Source organism: Martes martes (assembly GCF_963455335.1).
Source record: "Martes martes genome assembly, chromosome: 15".
Classification (NCBI taxonomy): Eukaryota; Metazoa; Chordata; class Mammalia; order Carnivora; family Mustelidae; genus Martes; species Martes martes.
Window position 1 is genome coordinate 3,536,631 of NC_137903.1, and position 20,905 is coordinate 3,557,535.

A 20,905-nucleotide genomic window follows, 5' to 3' on the forward strand; every position below is an offset into this window, starting at 1 on the left:
TTATGATAAATATTTCTTTGTAAACCTCAAAATATATAGAAAAGTATTCTGGAACTTTAAATTCCTACTCCACGGTGTCCTTCATTGTGAGAAGAGTTTCGATGGGATAGGCATTCTCAGAAGGATAATGTGTCATTTGTAGTGTCAGCTGAGAAAACCTACATTTCCAGTGCATGAAAATAGCACGACTTCAGTGCTTGAGAGTTCCCATATTCACACACCTTTCTGGGGACCAATGGGTACAACCTCCACAGCTGATACAGGCTAACCACAAAGAAATACTTCCCAGTTAAATGAGTCAAGGTAACCTGAAGTCCTCATTTCATTCATGAATATAACTCTACAATTTGCCAAGTCACTCATACAATTTTGGCAGATGAATACCTGCTGAGAACCTTACTCAGGGCAGTCTTCACTTCTTTATTTCTCAGTGTGTAGACAAGGGGGTTGAGCAGTGGGGTGATCACAGTGTAGGTCACTGCCACAAGACGGTCCTTATCCGAGGAGTAGAGGGATGTGGGCCTCAAGTAGATGAAGGATGCACAGCCATAGTGGACGATGACCACCGTGAGGTGGGAGGCACAGGTGGCAAAGGCCTTCCGCTGTCCCTCGGCTGATGCGATCTTGAGGATGGTGGAGACAATGAAGACATAGGAGATGAAGATCAGCACAAAAGGGACCAGCAAAACCAGAATGCTGAGGAAAAAGATGACCATTTCCTTCAGGTTGGTGTCAGTGCAGCCTAGTTTTATGACCGGGGAAATATCACAGAAAAAGTGGTTGATGTGATTGGAGGCACAGAAGGGCACAGTAAACACCAAGACATTGACAACCACAGAGATCAGGAAGCCGCAGCAGCTGGAGGCTAGAACTAGCTGCACACAGGTGGCTCGGCTGACAACAAGTGTGTAGTTGAGAGGGTTGCAGATGGCAACATAGCGATCATAGCCCATTACGGCAATTAGAAAACAGTTGGTACAAGCCAAGCCCACAAAGAAGTAGAGCTGAGCAGCACACCCAGAGAAAGAAATAGTCTGGCTGGTGGAAAGCAGGTTGGTCAGCATTTTGGGTACAATGACCAAGGTGTAGCAGGTTTCAGAGCAGGAGAGGACAAAGAGAAAGAAGTACATAGGGGTGTGTAAGGTCCTGTCCAGACGAATGACAGCCATGATGGTGGCATTGGCCATCAGAGTGGTCAGGTAAACCAGGAGGAAGATGAAGAAGAGCAGGACCTGCAGGTCCCCCAGGTTTGAGAAGCCCAGAAGGACAAATTCAGTGATCACGCTCCGGTTCTGTCTCGTCATTGGTCAGTGCGAACCAGATTCAGACTTCCTGAAATTGTGAACACAGAGAACTGGACAAAAGGGAAATGCCCTGAAGAGGCCATGTTTGTGTTTCTGCACAAAGCTGAAATACTGGTTTGAAGAAACGAGTAGCAAACCCTTAAGCGCAGTGACCATAGGATGGAGGAGAGCAGGAGGCAGGAGGACAAGTGACCTAAGATATGTCCTAATGCAAGGACACCTGAAGTTCCATGCACAGTCTGCCAAACCAACAAGTGATTTAGAGCTCACCTCACCTAATCCTGTCATTTTATGGAAAAAGAAATGCAGGCACCAAACGATCAGGCCATTTACTTGACCCATATGAGAGCAACAGCCCTCCGAAATCACTCCCCTGAAAAGCATTCTTATGACTGCTTCAGAAAAAAAACAAAAACCAGTGAAAAGTGTTCTAACCAGCCCCTCCTATGTTTGTCTCAAGTAGTGTTTGCTTAGATCCAATGAAGTAATTTTTATTACTATTATTCAAAGGTGTGGAGATTTATTTCTCGTAGTCAGTTGGGACGCCTTTGGGATGGGCATAGAATGATCCCACATATTGGGGTTTTCCTTGCCATGATTGCATGGGAATTTGGGATTAAGAGGCTAAGTAGGGCTCCAACTCAGTGCAGTGGGTGGTGATGTCCCGACTCCTCCGGAATGTTCTAAGAACAACTCTCCCCATTTTCTGTGGGAAGATCTGTCATTTGATCTGAGAGCACATAACGCTGCAACCTTCCAACCGAGCTGAGACCACCAGACAATCCTCATATTAGAAGCAGCTCAAGAATCTCCTTCTTCAATTTGCACCCAATTCTGTGAACTTTCTGTATAGATCTGGGATGTGTGTCTAGTCCCCACAGTCAAGATCCAGTTGGAAGAAACCTTCAGACAAAACACAGGCCGGTTTCTTCCACAGTGTCTTGACTGTGAATGACCTTCCTAGTCAGAGAAGAACCCGATAGGCCTCTACTCACCCACCCCTAGCTCTGGAAGTGTCCCCTGAAGACACCTGCAAGCGGTTCCTTTCCATCAGTGACAACCCTTTAGTTACCAGAGTGGTGGTCATATCCCCTTAGCGGTCTCATTTTTCTCCTAACACTCTTAGTTCCCTCAATTATTTCTCATGATGTTGTTTCTTCAAGTCTCTGTCCTCAGGTGTTTTACTTCTGGCCTCCGCTGTAGGGAAGTGGCTTGTCCATGACCCTCACACATCATAAATTTCATCCCTCTGTCTTTACAATTAACATTACATTCCCTTGCCTACTGTTCTTCATCCCCCACAGTTAACTTTTATCCCTGCCACAAAACCCCAGCTGAACACTGGTCTCCTGAAAGGCTACCAGTGAGTCGCTCTAAGGCTGTGATTACCGTGAGTGTCTACTTCTCTGTCACTTTGTTCCAGAGCCATGTGTTGGAACCGAAGCAGAGAAGGGCCAGCACGGACACAAAGCTCCACTGTGGGGCTGGGACCATGGCTCTGACACGGACCAGTTTTATGACAGAAACCACTTCTGGAGCACCAAACGCTCACAAGTCTGTCCCTGACTCAGAGTGAATTCTCAGGACAGGTCAGCTGAGCTCACCCGCCTGCCTCTCTTTACAAGTCAGGAAACCGAGGCCCAGAGAGGGACCGTGTAACGTTCTGGGCTATGTGAATCAGTTTAGCGGCAGAAGCGAGACTGGCTCCCACATACCTCTCCCATCCTGGGCTCTGTCTTCCACTGACCGGGTCGTCCTCCTGAGATGTCCTCTGTGCTGTGTGCTTACACACCAGCGCTGGAGGAAGCAGACGGGTGCTCCCTCCCCCCTCGCCTCGCCCACCTTCACTTTGTCACCCAAGCTTTCCTTCGGTCCTGTCCTTCTGGGTGTTTCCTCCTCTTTCCTGGTTCAGGTCTGTTTTCGAAATAGTTGACTGTTTTCCGCTCTTGACCCTTCTCTCCCTTTGCTCTGCCCGCAATCAGATGGCACAACTTGTCCACTAGACCATTGGGTCTCTGCTCCCGGGGTTTCCCCTGGATCCTGAAGCTCTGACCCACTTCAGCTGAGCATGGTGTCCACCAGCTGTTCTGCCTCTGAGTCTTTCCTGGGGGCCCAGGACTTTCGTAGACCGCTTGACAGAGGGCACCGCTAAGAGGACAGTCTTGTGCGACAGGCACAACACAAGGGGAACACTTACATTTAGAGGCAGAGGTCCTGCCCAATCCCAGGTTTCCTTCTGCGTCCTGTCACAGTAGAAAGGGACAGACAAATAGGCAAACTCTGTAAGAATATCAGACAGTAAGTTCTTTCTAGAATTAACCACGGGGCATTCAGGGGCTATGAACCTTTAAAGAGGAAAGATAGCTCAGTTTGCTGGGTGGGCTGGAGCTACGTGGACAGCCTGGATCTCACCAGCCCTGCGCTCCTGGAGGCAGACGTGCCAGCGACATCCCTGGGTCTTATAGATGTAGGTACTCCAGGGGATTGGGGCCTTGGAGGGAACTGCTCTTTTGCATTCTGGGCATGAAAAACTTGAGATAAAAAGAATCAAATAAATTGTTTACTTTACGTGATCTGTGTAGAGGATGGATAGCTTTGACTCCTGTGATTCCCCCTGCCCCCAACACGTCATTCATTGTGGCTCAAGGTTCCATTTGCTGAATGAAGTAAGGAACTGTAACTCCCTTTATCATTGGCCTTATAGATTCTGCACATAGATGAACTGTTTTAGGGGATTACATAAATGCCTCCCTTGACCAATACCATGGTTTCCTCCACTTTCAAGTGTGCTGGTTGAAGAAACCAGATCATTTTTTTCTGCGTCTCTCCCGCTTCATGCATCTCTGCTGTGCTCGCCTTCCCAGGAGGCACAGATTCGAAACGTTCCACATTTCTCCGTTAGACTCATCTTTTCAAGGACATGAATTAACTCAGACATTCGACTGTGCATCCGTCAATTCATTAGTCATTTAATCATGATGCACTGAGAACCGATGTCATTCCGGGCACCCTGGTGATTGTCTTGTGGGGCGGGCTTCAGAAAGAGGAGGGGTGACATAGCCCATGATGGTGGCGGTTCCTGGGCCACATGCACATGAGCCTCCTGCAGTGCCTGGGAAGATGCCTATCGTTGGATTCCCCCAGGGTCGTCTGCAGGAGAAGTACTTGGGATGGGGTCTGGGAATATTTTGAACTTGGTTCAAGTGATTTCTTTTCCTCTTAGCATGTTTACAAGTACCGCCCTCTGTTTGAAAAGAGTGTGGTATTTAGAAAGGGAGATGGGAAAGTAAGTCAAAGAGGGCTAAGACTGAGGCCCACTAAGGATGCTGCAGCAGTACCCACGCTCAGGGTCCAAACAGTGGGTCTCAAACTCCTCAAATTCCCCTAAAACATCTCTCCCTGCCAATAGGATGTATCTTCCTAAGGGATTCAGGATTCTTGTGCTATGTAAGGAGGGACGGAGTCATAGATTTCTTTCTTGTGTTTTAATTTTTCGTTCTGAGGAATGTAAGGTCCTCATTGATGGACGTGTGCGACGGGCTAATAGAAAAGAGAGTCTCGTCAGTATTGATCTGATGTCTGAGGAGGCGGACACAGAAAATTTAAGGACTTGTTTGAACTGAAAGGTCATTTTAGAGACAGGAGCAAAGGACTGCACCGCCAAGGGTCCCTCGCTCCTCACTTCCATCCCGCGGCTCTGATATCAAGAGCAGCTTTGTGCGCACCTACTAGGCACCACCCGTATGCATTCACCAGTGCAAACAGCTTGTGAGAAGCCCGTGGTTCAGACCATGCTGTGTGCACGTTCGGAAGGAATCCAGGGAGAGCACAGTGGTCCTGCCGGCTGAAGAGTGTAAATCGGCCTAAAGTGAAGAAGCTTGAGGAGGTAATGCAGCTGTGCTCTGCCCGCGGAATCCCAGGGAGGCGGGCAGTGCAGGGAGAGTGTAGTCACCCTGTCGCCGCACAAGACTGTTACACTTTTACTGACTCTATCCCCTATGCTGTGCTTTTCATCCTTGTGACTTATTTATTTTATCATGGGAAGTTTGTGTCTCTTAAATCCCTTCACCGATATCGCCGACCCCCACCCCTATCCTCTGGAAACCATCAGTATATTGTCTGTATTCATGTGTCTGTTTCTGTTTTTTTGGTTTTTGTTTTTTTTTTTTAGTTTGTTTGTTAGTTTGTTAGTTTTGTTTTGTTTTGTTAGATTCCGCATATTAAATAATTAATTTTTTAAAATTACACACAATGAGCACAATTTAGAAACAAATGAACCAGATATCAAGACATGCTTTAGAGCATCATTGACCCAGTTATAAGGCAAAAGACTAAGCACATGAATCAATGGGACACAGTGAATAATATGGAGCTAGTAGAATGCATATATTGTCAATTGCTTTTCAGCAATGATGCTAATGTTTTATAATGAAGAAAGTGTAGTCCTTTCAATGTACTGTGATGGCCATACTGGATGTACATATTAAAAAATACAAATCTTCACTTTTACCAAAAGTGATGCACAATTAACTAGAAATGTCAAATGCTATAACAATTTTCAGAAAAAAAAAAAACCTGCAACTTGGAGTGCAAATATTTATTAAACAAGAGGCAGAGAACATGAAGTATAAAAGAAAAAGGTGATAAATTGAACTTCATCAACATTAGAATTGTTGCTGTTCTAAGGTTAGATAATGTTAATGAGTGCACAACTCTGATTATGCAGACAACTATTGAATGGTACACTTTAAAATGTAGATAGAATGTTTACAAGTTATATTTCATTAAAACTGTTATAATGAAGCCAGAATTAATAAAATTAAAAGGAGTAGGAGAAAGTTATACCTAGTAAAACTAGTAAAAACTTGTAAAACTAGTAAAAACTTTTATACAGCATACAAAACTCTGTCTTGCAAAGGAAAACAAGGAAGACAAACCTGTTAATGAAAATATCATCAAAGCTTTGTACACATACTTCATTAACAAGAAATTATAACTAGCCAAAAACACATGAACGACTGCCCAACATACTAAGTCTTCAAGTCAATGCATAATAAAAGTACTGTGAAATGTCACTGTCCATGTGGGATAGTGAAAAGATGGGCAGTAGATGCCACGGTGAGGATGTGGGAGCGCAGGATCCCTCCTGCATTGCTGGTGGAAATTAGTTATCATACAACCTTTCTGGAAAGCAGTCTGCTCATTTACAAGCAGTTAAATTGACCTCTACCAGCAGGCACAGACATTGCTTTCATAGATACCAAAGATAAATGAATATCTATATCTACACAATGAATTGGAGACTGATTTTCATAATCGTTTTACTCTGATTAGCCTCAAATTGGAAATAATCAAAATGTCCCCCAACAGTTCAACAGATGAATAAATTGTGGTGTATTTCTAAAGAGAATGTTATTAAGCAATATACAGAAAGTTGATGAATGCAACAACATGAGTGAATCTCAAAAACTATACTCAGTGAAAGAAGTAAGACACACAAATGAACATACTCTGATTTCACTTGTATGAAATTATGGAAAAGATCAAGCCATTCAGCAAGAAGCAAGATTAGTATTTTTCTGGGGACAGGGCTGGGTGAGGTCGACCACAAAAGGATAGAAAGACCTTTGGGGAGTTGTAGAAATATTCTATAACTTGACTGGGTGGTTGTCACTTGGGTGTATACATTTTTTCCAAACTCACCAAACTCTATCTGATGAGCGATGCTCAGGAATCCAAAAGCCAAGGGTAAAAGCTTCTATCTACCCCTTGACAAGTGCTTGTATAACATGCTTCCAGAAAAAAACTCTCTTTCTCTTCCATTATCTGTGCACTTCTAAATCTATCTCAAAATTTCCTGGCAAGTGAAGGGATTCAGGAGAGCCTCCCCTGCCACTCCCCTAGATGTGACACTTTGGCATGTGGGTTATTTTGAGTTGAAGGCACTTGAGACCCTGTGGGCTCAAGACAAACTTTTGTCCTCCCTTAACCACACAGAAGAATCTAAATTGGGTTTTTCCCCCCAAAATACAGGTTATTAGCAGATAAATTTTATCTGAGTGACCCATTGACATGGTAGGACAAACATCTAATTACCATACATCTGCTCTTCTTATCACACTATGAAGTCCATTCCTTTCCTCTGAAAGCCAGAACCCTGCCCACTCTCCTTAGGTCAGAATGACACACATACCTCATTTTGCCTGTCTTTGGAATTCCTTATGTCTATGTGGATTTTCCATATCTACACCTATTAATTTTAATTGATATTCTCCTGTTAATCTGTCTCATGTCCATTTCTGAAACCAGTTAGAAGGACCTTTCAGGAACTGTTTCTCCCTGCACAAGGAATCTGGACAGACTCCAGGATTTTGAGGATTTCTGTCCCTATAGAAGAGTACAGAAAAGAGAATCAGAGAAGTATACGTATGCTATCAAGTGTCAACAAAATATAACCAGCACAGTTTCCCCATTTGGATATTCAACATCCATACATACCCTTCTTTTGATGCAAATATGTCTCACACAAAGAGTGCCCCCATTCATCCTTATAAAAGGGAGACACAGCGTGTCACAGGTTAAATATTGCTTGATGGTCTTTCTATAAGAATTGAATTATGATGTTTACCACCAGCAAGATACCTTATATAAACCAGCATATTAAGAGAGGAGGTAAATGGTTAACATATACAAATATATACATAATTAAGCAAACAAGAAAATAAAACACAGCTACTGTAATCCTCATTTCTGGAATTCATCACAAGACTATCATAGTTATTTATGATTGTTTTCTTTCACCTATTGAACATTCTTGTGAACTTCGTTAACACCTCAACATTTCCTACAGAATTGGGTAGCTTTGCCTAAATAGGTTGTTTCAATCAAAATTTGCCTTTGTATATGAAGTAGTAAAAGACACATTGCCACTTATTTTAGATTCCATACAAACTCTTCACTACCCTGTAGTAGTGACTCTATTTTCCTTAAAGAAATAGTACCCACAAAAGAACACAGCAAGAAAGGGAGAAAGGAAAGAAGAAACCAGCTTCAAAACGGTCAGAAAACAATGAATCAAAGGGCAAGAATAAGTCTTTTCCAGGTCACTTTAAATTTCCATGGAATAAATCCTCCAACAAAAGACAGAGGTGCTGAATGAATAAAAAACAAACAAACAAACAAAAAAAAACAAGAACCAACAATATTCTGCCTACAAGAGACTTGCTTTAGCTTTTAGGACATGCACAGGTAAAAGTGAAGGGATAGAAAAAGATACCATGAAAATGATAACCAAGAAAAGGACAGGGATTGCTCTTCATATCAGAAAGGACAGACAAGAAGTCAAAATATCTTGCAAGAGACAAACATCATTGTATAATGATAAAAGTGTCAATTTAACAGGATGGTATAACAATATAAATATATGTGTATCTTACATCAAATCACCTAAATATATAAAACAAATATTGACAGATCTGAAGGGAAACAGACAGCAATCAAATAATAGTAGGAGACTTCAATATCCCACCCTCTATAAAAGGATCATACAGACAGAAACTTGGTAAAGAAACAGAAGAACGGAACAGCAGTACAGAACAAATAGATCTAACAGACATACACAGAACTTCCAACCCAATACCAGAAGAATACACTTTATTTTCAAGTGCACATGGAACATCCTCCCAGATAGATCACTTGTTAGGTCACAAAACAAGTCTTAAAAAATTCAAGAGCAAAATCATTCAAAGTATTTTTTCTGACTACAATGGAATGAAACCAGAAATCAGTAACAGTAAAAAAAATTGGAAAATTCACTAATATATGGAAACCAAACAGTGCACACTCATAATCATTGTGTCAAGGAGGAAATCAAAAGGGAATTTAAAAAATATCTTGAGACAAACAAAAATGAAAATACAATATAGTAAGATGTATGGGATGCAGTAAAAGCAGCATTAAGAGGAAAGTTTATAGCCATAAATACTTAAAGAAGAAAGATCTCAAACAAACAACCTGACATTACCCCTTCAGGAACAAGAACAAAAAGCACAAACTAAGTCCAAAGTTCACAGAAGGAGTGAAATAATAACAATTTCAAAAGAAATAAATAGATACTAGAAAAAACAATACAAAAGAAAGATCAACAAACTGAACGCTAACTTTTTGAAAACCAAAATGAAAACAAACTCGATAAAACTTTCACTGGACTAACTGAAAAACAAAGGGAGAAGATCCAAATAAATAAAATAACAAATGAAAGAGAAGTATCAATGTGCCTCAAAATCAGAAAAGATAGTAAGGGACTATTATGAACAACTGTACAACTACAAAGTGGATAATCTAGAAGGAATGGATAAGTTCCTAGAAACATATAATCCAAAATTGTATCAAGAAGAAATAGAAAGTTTGAAAAGACCGATTACAAATAAAGAAATTGATTAGTCATTAAAAATGGCCCAACAAATAAAAGCCAAGGACCAGACAGTTTCACGGGTGAATTCTACTGAACATGTGAAGAATTAACACCAATTTTTTTAAACTTCCAAAAAATAGAAGAGGGGAGGTTTTTAAACTCATATGATGAGGGTAACATTACCCTAACACCAAAGCCAAAGATACCACAGAAATACAATAGGTCAAAATCACTGATAAACACAGATGCAGAAGTCCTCAACAAAATACTGGGAAACTTAATAAAATGACATACTGAAATTATTACATATTATGATCAAGTGAGACTTATCCTTGAGATTCAAAGACAGTTCAAGGTATTCAAATCTATCAATGTGGTAGACTGTGCTAACAGAAGGAGAGAAAAAAAAAATTTAAAAATGACCAGAAAAAAATGCAAAAAAATCATTTGACAACATACACCACCCTATTCATGATTAAAACTCTTAAAAAATTGGATAGATAGGAATTTGTTTGACAGAATAAGGGCCATATATGAAAAACCCACAGGTAAATTATAATCATTGATGCATGAATAGGTAGAGAAAATGTATTTATATATATAAATATGTTATATATGTGTGTGTGTGTATATATATACATGTATATATAATACATATACATATGCATATATAATATTACCCAATAATGAGAAAGAAGGAAATTCTCCCATTTGTGACAACATGAACATGAATCTGGAGGGCACTGTACTGGGTAAAATAAGACATCCACAACAAAACACATAATCACGTGGAATCGAAAAGTCAAATTCATAAAAGCAGGGACTAGAATGGTGGCAGCCAGGGTTGGAGGGAGGGGAAATGCAGTGATGGCCATTAGGGAGAATAAGGGGGAGAAAAACTTTGGTTACAAAGAATGGATAAGTCCCAGAGGTCTAATGTATAGCATGGTAACTATATACAGTAACTCTGTATTGTATACTTTAAATTTGTTGAGTCTGTTGATCACAAGTGTTGTCCCTTCAAACACATATCACAACTTAGTGATGTGATTGGTATGATAGTTTTATTGTAGTAATCATTTCATAATACATACATATATCAAACATCACGTTATATGCCTTAAATATGTGCAACTTTTGTGAAGTTAGAAAACATTTTAAAACAAAAAATGAAAATAATTAAAAATGTTTTAAAGAGAGGAAAAAACCAGAAACTATTGGCTCCGTCATCAAGGCAGTCAATATACTTGGATGGAAAACAAATGAAATGTAACCTCTGGAACTGAAAACCTAAAAACTTAAAATAATGTACCTTTCAAAAATCTGCATATTCATTGAAAGATTTAGCTGTGTTCCTCATGCTAAAGGATACTCACAAAAATTATCTGTCTGTAGATACACAGCTATAGGACAAGTCACAAAAATCACCTATCTGTAGATATACAACTACAAGCTAAATTTAAATTTTTATATCAAGGAAGTTTGTCAGAAAAGTAAAATCAACACTGTAGCAATCACAAAAAAAAAAAAAAATAGGAACAATTACTCTAGCTAGTGTAACAAGACCCTTTCTGCCTGCAGATCACCTGTACAGTAGAACAAAGTAGACCATGGTAGAAATGGCCAAAGGCAAGCCTCAATTTCCAGTTTTGTGTTTCCTGGCAGAGGCAACACTCTTGAGAAATAATGCCTCTGAACTGTACAACTCAACCTTGCATGTGTCAGTCATTCAGGGTGTAATGGAAGGAGGGGTGTCCAACTCCTCTCCCACTGATTCCCAGACTCACATGTTTGGTGCTGGGGAGTGGGCACAGTACCTTGCTTGGAAGATGGAGTAGACTCAAAGGGCTCGATCAGGAATGGTCAAACACTTGGTGCTCCTACTGAGCCTTCAGGAAGAAATGTCTTTATTCCACCAGGACACCTCCTTTGAGTGGTGAGGTGCAAAGAAGGAGCCCTTTTCCCAGTATTATGCACTAAACAATCACGGTTTTCTTCCTGACATGTGAGGTCATTTCTGTTGCCAAAAATGCACAGATGCATTTCTGAGCTCTCCTCTCTGTATGTCTGTACTATTTATCTCTCTTTGCTCCCACAGCCTGCTCTTTGTTACTACTCAGCCACCTTACTCCTGGGAAGAGTGAGCCTCTGTATGACCCATCTTTTTCAAAATTGTTTTATTCTTCCATGTAGACTTCAGAAATGTGACTATCGGTTGCCTTCATGATTCATGCTGGGATTTGAACTGGATTTATACTCATTTTGGACTTGCTTGGATGAAAGGGAGAACTTTATGTTTAGTCACTCCTCTAAAAAAGCATTTGTAGACAGCAAGCAATTGAATGATAGAGCTCACTAGACTGACGATGCTTGTTAAAATTCAGGTTTTGTCAGAATATCCCAAGGTCCCTAATGAGAATGTCTTTGGACAAGAACCTGAGAAGATAAATTTGTAATAAAGCCCTCCTTTGACTCTTAGCAATACTGAAGTTGAGAATCACCAGGCTGATATACAATTCTCCTGACTTAAAATTCAATGAAACATTCCTACTTGGTCTGTAGAATATAGTTTGAATTGTGGTGATTTCTTCCACAGAATCCACCACACACAGACTCAACTTCCCTTGTAGACTCAGGCTAATTATGCTCCTGGCTCCTTCTCCCCAGGTTCCCCAGAAAAGGCTACCTTTGAGAACATGGTGACATTAAATCTCCAACATAGACTTGATGTCTAATTAACCCCAAGACAACATCTCCAGTAGTAGAGCTAGCCTCAAGAGTCCAGCAATCAAGTACATGCTTCTAATAACCACACTGCATGCTGGTCACCAGAGCTTCTACAGACAGTGAGTTTGACCCAAGGTCCTGATGGGTGGCAGAGGCTTGCTCTATTGATGGAGATGAGAGAGCTTCTATTCAGGGCAGATTCACTCTCTTCTGGTGTCATTTCTTCAGTTTCCAATCTTTGGCTTAGAATCTACTTGCCAAGGGATCCCAGATACTGAGTAGCTCCTTCTGTCTGAACTGAAAGGAGGAGAGCGATGTAGGTGCTGACAGGACAGCAGGAATATCGATGTAGTCTTGGGCTCTGTGGGGTGCGAACCTGAGTGGGTGTGGTTGTTGGTTGGGTGAGGGGGGGGTTAGGTGTGTTGGGGTGTGCAGGGGGTCAGTTTCGTAAGTGAGAAGGAGAATCAGGGGCTACTTTTAACTTGAAGTCCTAAGAGTGATTAGGTGTGGTCCATAGAGTTTCCATGAATTTTCACAATGATCAGACTAGGTCAGTTTGGTTCCCAGCTAGATTTTCTTTTCTCTTCTTTCTGACTGGTTGACTCATGGATTGAAAGAAAGGGATCCTGAATCACCACTTCTCTCTCTGCCATGTACTCAGCGAAGTCTCCTTTTAGCTATAACTGAAATCTGATGCTCAGACTCCACTTTAATAGGATAAGTTCAGGTTTTTTGTGTTTATTGAAGAAGATAAAAATTTTACTTCTTTGCTCTCTGTTGCTGTCTATGTAATTTCTCTTGGTTTATTGATTGATGTTTTCCTTAAGAAAACATCTGGGTATCTCAAAAGTTTTGCATTTGAAAAACATGTAGATTTGCCCCCTTTTGGAGGTACCCAGGACCCTCCTATGCCAAGACACTATTTAAATCCAGATTATATAATATCTCAATGAGGTACCTAAGGAATGAGAGAAATAGGGTATGCAAATGTCATCTCCTAGAATTGTAACCTGAATGTCCTCCATAGGTTCTCGAATATAAGGGCACTTCAGGGATCATCATTTAGAGAATCTTGGACTCCCTGAGTTGAAAATACTCTTGGGGTCTAAACTTCACTCTCACCCTAAGCAAAACTCCTTCTGTAAGGTAGTGTCCAAGGAACTTCTGATTAAGTACTTTTCCATGCCTCTGGTCAAATTATAACACTTGTTGCTTACCCTAGCCCCTTAGTTTTAAAATAAGGCGATGGGATATCCTTACTTTATGTGTGTCTTAAATGAAGTGTCTTGGACAAAGTTCCTCGAAGCTACTTAACATAGAGTTCTTCTCATGTCACACAGAGGGATCTTTTACTTGACTTTAATAGCCTGTGGGTATTTGGCTGGAAGATCTTTTCATTTCTCTGCTCTTGTATCTTTCTATTCAGGGTACAGATTTATCAGACTGTAGTGGTCTCTGATGTTTTCTGGAGCAGATGAGCGCTGCTTCCCCAGATGGACTGTGCTTCTGGGTTCCCATATACCACAAAAGGGCAAATATATCAATAACAGAATCCATTTAGATGGTGGGGTAATATTAATAATATGTAAGAAAAAAAAAAGTCCACTTAACTGAAATCAGCTGTTTCATGGGTCTGAGTGACAAATCATTTACACAGTAGTTCTGGATTTGGGTAGATACAGGTACTCCTTCAGAATCAAGAGAATTTCAGCCTCTGTGGCCTAATCCATATGATATACTCAGTGGAGTTAGGATATGGTGGGAATTGGACGTGCATTAGGTGAATGGAGACCCAGAAAAATCTTTGGAAAGTGCCAAGACAAGGACAAGCAACGTGTATAAATATAGATTTGCTTCACTGTCTTGAAATACAGAAATCCCTTTGTCCTGGTGAGAGTGTTATGTATGCACACTGTCTCATTTAATTTTTTTTTCTAAATATAGAAAACATACAGCCATTGTACACATATATATTTATGTAATGGGGATAGACATGGTAAATATATACTTTATATGTAACAGAACTATCTTGATAGTTAAAGAATGACAAATCCCTGTTATTTGTTAAAGAGCTTTCATACCAGCCAATGTGAGTATCCTCATATTGATTTCAAATAAGTGAATAGTTATATCTATTTAAGCTTAGGACCAGTTGCTAACTAATAAGAAAGAACAAAAATTTTAATCTCCATTTTCTAGGAACAGATACAATGAGTTTCAGAGATATCCCATTATTTTGAGGCATGCAAATGGTAAAGTAGGTTAAGTACCTGACACTTGGTTTTGACTAAAGTCATAACCTGGGGGTTAGGAGATGGAGATGCACATCTTAAGATTCTCTTTACTTCTCCCTGCCCCTACCACTTGTGCACTGCATCCCCCTCTCTCTCAAATAAATAAAACTTTAAAAGAAAAAAAAATAAATTTCACATCATTTAACTTAAATCTAGAAATCTAAGATTTGCTATTGGCTAGAAGAATGTAAACATGAAAAATTCTGGTAGCAGATGCAAATGATTCCTGAACAGAAAATGATGTACAGGTATATGAATATACTGAAAAGTATGGAAATAAAATAGTTTTTTAATTTTTTTAAATTTTTTAATTTTTTTTTATTTTCAGCGTAACAGTATTTATTGTTTTTGCATCACACCCAGTGCTCCATGCAATACGTGTATTTATTTATTTGGCGGAGAGAAAGCCCAAGTAGGCTGAGTGGCAGGGAGAGGGAGAGGGAGAAGCAGGCTCCCTGTAGAACAGAGACTGATGCAGTACTCAATCCCAGGACCCTGGGATCATGACCTGAGCCAAAGGCAGACACTTACTGACTAAGCCACCCAGGTGCCCCTGAAAAGTGTGTAAATAAAGACTGGATGCAACCAATAAATAAAGGCTAGTTGATTTTGCTCACAGAGAACACTTTCTTTAGTTCCCAGGCATGGACAATTGGGAAATACACCCATGAAAAAATTATCTGATATTAGTCCTAAAAATGACTAGAAAAAATCCTTTCTGCAGCTTGAGGACTGTGTTGCAGAATATTCAAAAGGAATATTGTTGATATAACAATATATAAAACAGAGTCTGTGATTTATGGCAGGGTACTAGAACTTGGAACACTGACCAATTGTCCCATTCTTTCTCATGCTCTGCAAGCTCTGAGCCATTTTTGGAAAACTCTGTTCTCTGAGTTTCTCTGAGACACAGAAAATGGGAAAGGGGAGGTGAGCTATAAATACTGCAAAGGTAATGAGTCTTTTTCTTTCCCGCTGGTGACTCATCTTTTCCTGGAATAGGGGATGTTCTTCTTTAAACTGGTGTTGTCATCTGTCCCACCCTTTGCTCAGGACTCCAGTGTGGAGCCTCCAGGAATGTCCTTAATTACTCATTAGTCAGTCTGTCAGAAGTAACACCAAAGGTTTTTTACTTTTGTTTTTGTTTTTGTTTTCCTTATTGCTTTGGTTTCTGCCATGGGTTTATGATGGTCTTACCACATATCCTAGCATGTAAGAAGTCACCAACAAACACAATTCCCCTCACATGTTTGCTGGAGACCTCTTCCTCTCCCTTCCAATTTTGTGTTGGATAAACAGGTTCGCATATTGTGTCTGAACACCTCTCATTCCTTCTTTCAACGTTCTGAACAAGTTCAGATGGCTGAAATTAAACATTTTTTTTTTTCACTTTTGGAGAGCTAGTTTCTTGGGATGCTATTGAAAAGACAAATACAGTAATCCCAAAGTAAGATACAAGTAAAACCAATGAGACAGATCCTTAATCCTTGGCTAGAGAGATACCATGGTCTTAGTCTCAGAGAAGTCTCCTAAGTGGCTGTCCGATCCTCTGTTGTATGTTTAGCCTTAATTCTTTTCTTGGCAGACTTTCCGAGGGGGAATGAAGGATTTACCTGCCTACAGACTTTGTGCTGATTTCCCCACACATTTTTACTCTCCTTCCTGGATCCTGGCCTCTGTCTCTGTCCCTGACTGTCCTCTCTGGAGGTTCTCTGCATGGAGCGGGGCAATGAGACCCTGGTGAGGGAGTTCGTCTTCCTCGGCTTCTCTTCTCTGGCCGGGCTGCAGCGGCTGCTCTTCATAGCCTTCCTGCCCCTCTACCTGTTCACCCTGGGCACCAATGCCATCATCATTTCCACCATCGTGCTGGACAGAGCCCTGCACACCCCCATGTACTTCTTCCTTGCCGTCCTCTCCTGCTCTGAGACCTGCTACACCTTCGTCATTGTACCCAAGATGCTGGTGGACCTGCTGGCCCAGAAGAAGACCATCTCCTTCCTGGGCTGTGCCATCCAGATGTTCACCTTCCTCTTCCTTGGCTGTTCTCACTCCTTCCTGCTGGCAGCCATGGGTTATGACCGCTACGTGGCCATCTGTAACCCTCTGCGCTACACGGAGCTCATGGGACACCGGGTGTGTGTGGGACTAGTGGGCGCTGCCTGTGCCTGTGGCTTTACTATTGCACAGATTATCACCTCTCTGGTATTTCACTTGCCCTTCCGTTCCTCCAACCAGCTCCATCATTTCTTCTGTGACATCTCCCCTGTCCTCAAGGTGGCATCCCACCACTCCCGCCTCAGTCAGTTGGTCATTTTCATGATTGGTGTATTCGTCTTGGTCATTCCCCTGCTACTTATCTTGGTCTCTTACATCCGCATCATTTCTGCCATTTTGAAGATCCCATCCTCCACCAGCAGGTACAAGGCCTTCTCCACCTGTGCCTCCCATCTCATTGTGGTAACTGTGCATTACGGTTGTGCCTCTTTCATCTACTTAAGGCCCAAGTCCAGCTACTCTTCAAGTCAGGACACCCTCATATCTGTGTCCTATACCATCCTCACTCCACTGTTCAATCCAATGATTTACAGTCTGAGGAATAAGGAGTTCAAGTCAGCCCTTCGAAGGGTAATGGGCCAGATTTCATATCCTTTTAATTAAGTTAATTAATTAAAATTAAATTTTAACTATTCAGTGAATTGTATGCCTTTTATGTGCCTTTTATTTTATCAACTGTATGCCTATATCCATTTCCTACTTTAGAGTTTTAGTTTTTATCCATCGCTTTGTCATAGGTTTTTATCAACATTTTTATAATCTTTGAGAAATTTCCAATTGTTTTCTAATATTTTTAGTTGTGTCTATGTTGCAAGTAAATATTTCATCTTATACAAATCATTGATTATCCACTAATCAAAGAATCTGTTAATATCTTTAAGCTTAGTTTCCAGTTTTTTCATTCAGTGGTATAATTTTTCTCCGTTTAATTTTTTTTTGGTATTTTATTGATATAGCTGCAAGATTTTTTAACATTTGTGATTTGAAGATTTAAACAGGTTTTTCTCTTTTTCTTAAAGAAGCTTTTACTGAGTTCTTTGAATGTTAGGTTGAGATCATTTCATGTTTGAATTTTTGTTGAAATTCTGTGAAATAATACAGGCACAGTGTCTATTTGAGGCATAGTCCTGTGATAATAACTTCCATTTCTTTCAAGAAAATTTTCCTGCATTGTCATTTATATTTTTAATGGATCATATCTGGAATTTAGTGCTCTACAAAATCATTCACTTCATCTAGACTTTCAAAATTCTTTGTAAAATATCTACAAAATATTTTGAAATATGAAAATTTCTCTAAAATGGTTTTGTCCTCTGTCATTTTATATTATGCATATTTTTGCTTACTTTTTAAAAATTTATAGTTCATATAGTAGTAGTTTGTATACTTTATCTGTCTTGTCTATTGTTTTCAAAAAGCTAATGTACGTGTGAATGAATGGATGCATTCTAGGTTTTTTTCCCCATATTGTTATTTTTAATGTTGTTTGTATTATCTTTCATTTGAATTTTCTTTTAAGTTGATGTTCTATTTCTGACCTTCTCATGCTTTCTACATGACATTATTTTTTTAAGTTTTATTTATGTTTATAATTATTCTGTGAAATTTCCTATCATCCTCACTTTAAATTTAATCCACATGTTCTGCTACATGGAGTGTAATTTATATTATTTCCTGGAACTTATTTCACTTTGCTTGGATTTCCTTTGACCCAACAATTATTTCATAGATTTTAAAATTCTCAGGTGGAAAAGCCGTTTTTCTCTGTTAGTCATTCGATAGTTTATTACACTGGGATTGAGAATATTGTTTGTTATTCTTACTACTGTGTGACCTTGGTTGAAATTTTTATTTTGACTTAATACACAACCAATATTCATACATACTTCATGTGCCTTGATAAGAATATGTGTATTCTTTCATTAGAACACAAACTCCAATAAATACTTACCTGATATACTTCACTATTTTGTTCCTTAGGCCTCCTAACCTCTTGGAGATATTTTTCATCCTGATTTGTTTGAGCAGAGTGCTTTAGGAAAGTTATCCTTATCACTGTGTCTGCTTGTAAAAATCTTACAGTTTCTCTCTTACAAAGGTTGCAGCTGTGTTTTTTTTGGGGGGGGGAGATGCAAATTCATAGCTATCATAATTTCATTGTGAATTATAGTTGTTAACATCAAAAGATTTTTTGTTACTGTCTTTTGTTGTTCATTAATACTCCTGGTCTGAATATTAAACTGTCAAGTATCCAGATTCCTCCCTTGTTTGGTTTGTAAGTCATGGGCATAATTTCCCATCTCTGTATTTTTAGTCCTTCTCTATCATTTCCCGCAGTGCCTAGCATTTGCCCTATTTCCAGCCCAAGTGTCTGGACTCACTGGGGGAGGGAATAATACGCCATCTGAAAATAGGAGGACATTCTACCAAAGGAGACATCTAAGCTAAAACCTACCTCTACCAGGGTGCCCCCACATTTTTCTCCATGACCCAAATTTACCTTGTTTATTTGTTTATTGAACAAATACTAATCATGCTCACACTATATTATAGGAATAAGTATGTTTCCCATGAGTCTGAAACACTTATGCTGCCTCTGCCATTCTAGTAGTCTGTCCTTTGTTTGTCCCTTTATTCCCCTCCTACAGATGTCAAAAATGAGACTGCAAAATTTACATTTTCCTCAACCTGAGAATGAAAATTTAGAGTCATTAGGTAGGGAAACTCAAAGGAAGCCCTTCCATTGATGTTTGTTTTAACAAATGGTGCCCAGAAAATGTTCAGCTTCCTAATGAACCCCCAGAGAATTTTGAAGAGGAAATCAACTAATTTCCATGGTGTTTTAAAAACGGCCTTCTCTTTGGCCAACAAATTCTCTTAGTGTACTACCATCATTCCACCTGCTAATTGGGGAAATTATGGACAAGCACTGGGCGCCATGTGGTAATTAGCTCCCTGTGGAGGAGGGGATCTCAATTACCAACAAGGCATTGAGGCCATGCCAATGCAGAAAGGAAAAACACCCTTGGTGATGCTCATTGAGGCATTAGCTAAACCGCCCATGGAAAAGAGGCACAGGTGATATTTTCTGTGGAGTCATATAGACAGTTTGCTTAAATCGGTTCAGACAGTTGATGGAAAACGAAAGAAGAACTCTAGTACATTATGACAGGGATGACAATTTTGCAAGTTTCACCTAGAGAACCTCATAGAAGATTCAAGGAAGTGTCTAAGAACGAAGAGGCTGGCATGCCACCGGGCACTAGCATTGATTTGAAGGACTGTAAAATTTTTATTTTTATTTTGGGACTTTGATTTCCACATTGAGAAGAATGGTGACAATCCCGTCATTTCTTGTATGTCAAAAATTTAAATTGAATTTTCTCATGAGTCAGTGACTTACTTTCCCCTCCTGATCAGTAGTGGGAAATGTGATAAAATGTCAGAAAAGACAACTGGATGGTGAAAACTGTGAGGCTGGAGATGGCGGTCAGCAAGAAGGCAGGGCCACAGACTCAGTTTGATTGTTTCATGTGAGTTTGGGGATACAGTATGAGACTGAGAAAGGATGAAAATGAAAATTTATAGAGAACATGGAATGGACAGAGAACACAGGCCGTGTTTTCACTTAGGAGCATGTGGTGGTGCCCAGGGAACCCAGCTGCTGTACAGGGAACCAATTGGGATCCTTACTAATTCATTAATGGACTATTCGATTTACTTATGCATCAAGCACTTATATCTTATTAATTTAAACATTGGGTAAGTTTTGAGGATTCATAGAGGGTAAGGTATGGTCTTTGTTCCTGCGGTTTTCCAGTCTACTGGAAGAAATAATTTGTGCATAACAGGTTGAGTATTTTGATAAAGACACAGGAAACAATCTTGAAATACACTAAATGTTATATATAGTAGAAACAACAAACTCTCCCTGCACAGATTGGAGAAAGTTCAGCAACTGGTGTCTTTAAAAAAATGTGAACAATGGGGGGGCCCTAGATGAAGGCAAGAGAGTATAGAGACCTCTACTTTCTCTCTGTCTCATTCTCTCTCCCTCTCTCTTTCTATCCTTCTCTCTCCCTCCTTTTCTATCTCTTTCTCCCTAATTCTGT

General features: G+C 40.0%; 2 protein-coding genes across 2 annotated transcripts; one reads left to right on the forward strand and one right to left on the reverse strand.

Moving 5' to 3' along the window:
* Positions 1–359: 359 nt before the first annotated feature.
* Positions 360–1,304, reverse strand: LOC308355717 (olfactory receptor 10T2-like; the record flags this gene model as incomplete). Its single annotated transcript, XM_080824158.1, has 1 exon — positions 360–1,304. The coding sequence occupies one exon, from the start codon at positions 1,302–1,304 to the stop codon at positions 360–362; it is 945 nt and encodes a 314-aa protein (XP_080680284.1).
* Positions 1,305–16,454: 15,150 nt separating this feature from the next.
* LOC308355721 (olfactory receptor 10K1-like) lies at positions 16,455–17,396 on the forward strand (the record flags this gene model as incomplete). Its single annotated transcript, XM_080824162.1, has 1 exon — positions 16,455–17,396. The coding sequence occupies one exon, from the start codon at positions 16,455–16,457 to the stop codon at positions 17,394–17,396; it is 942 nt and encodes a 313-aa protein (XP_080680288.1).
* Positions 17,397–20,905: the final 3,509 nt, after the last annotated feature.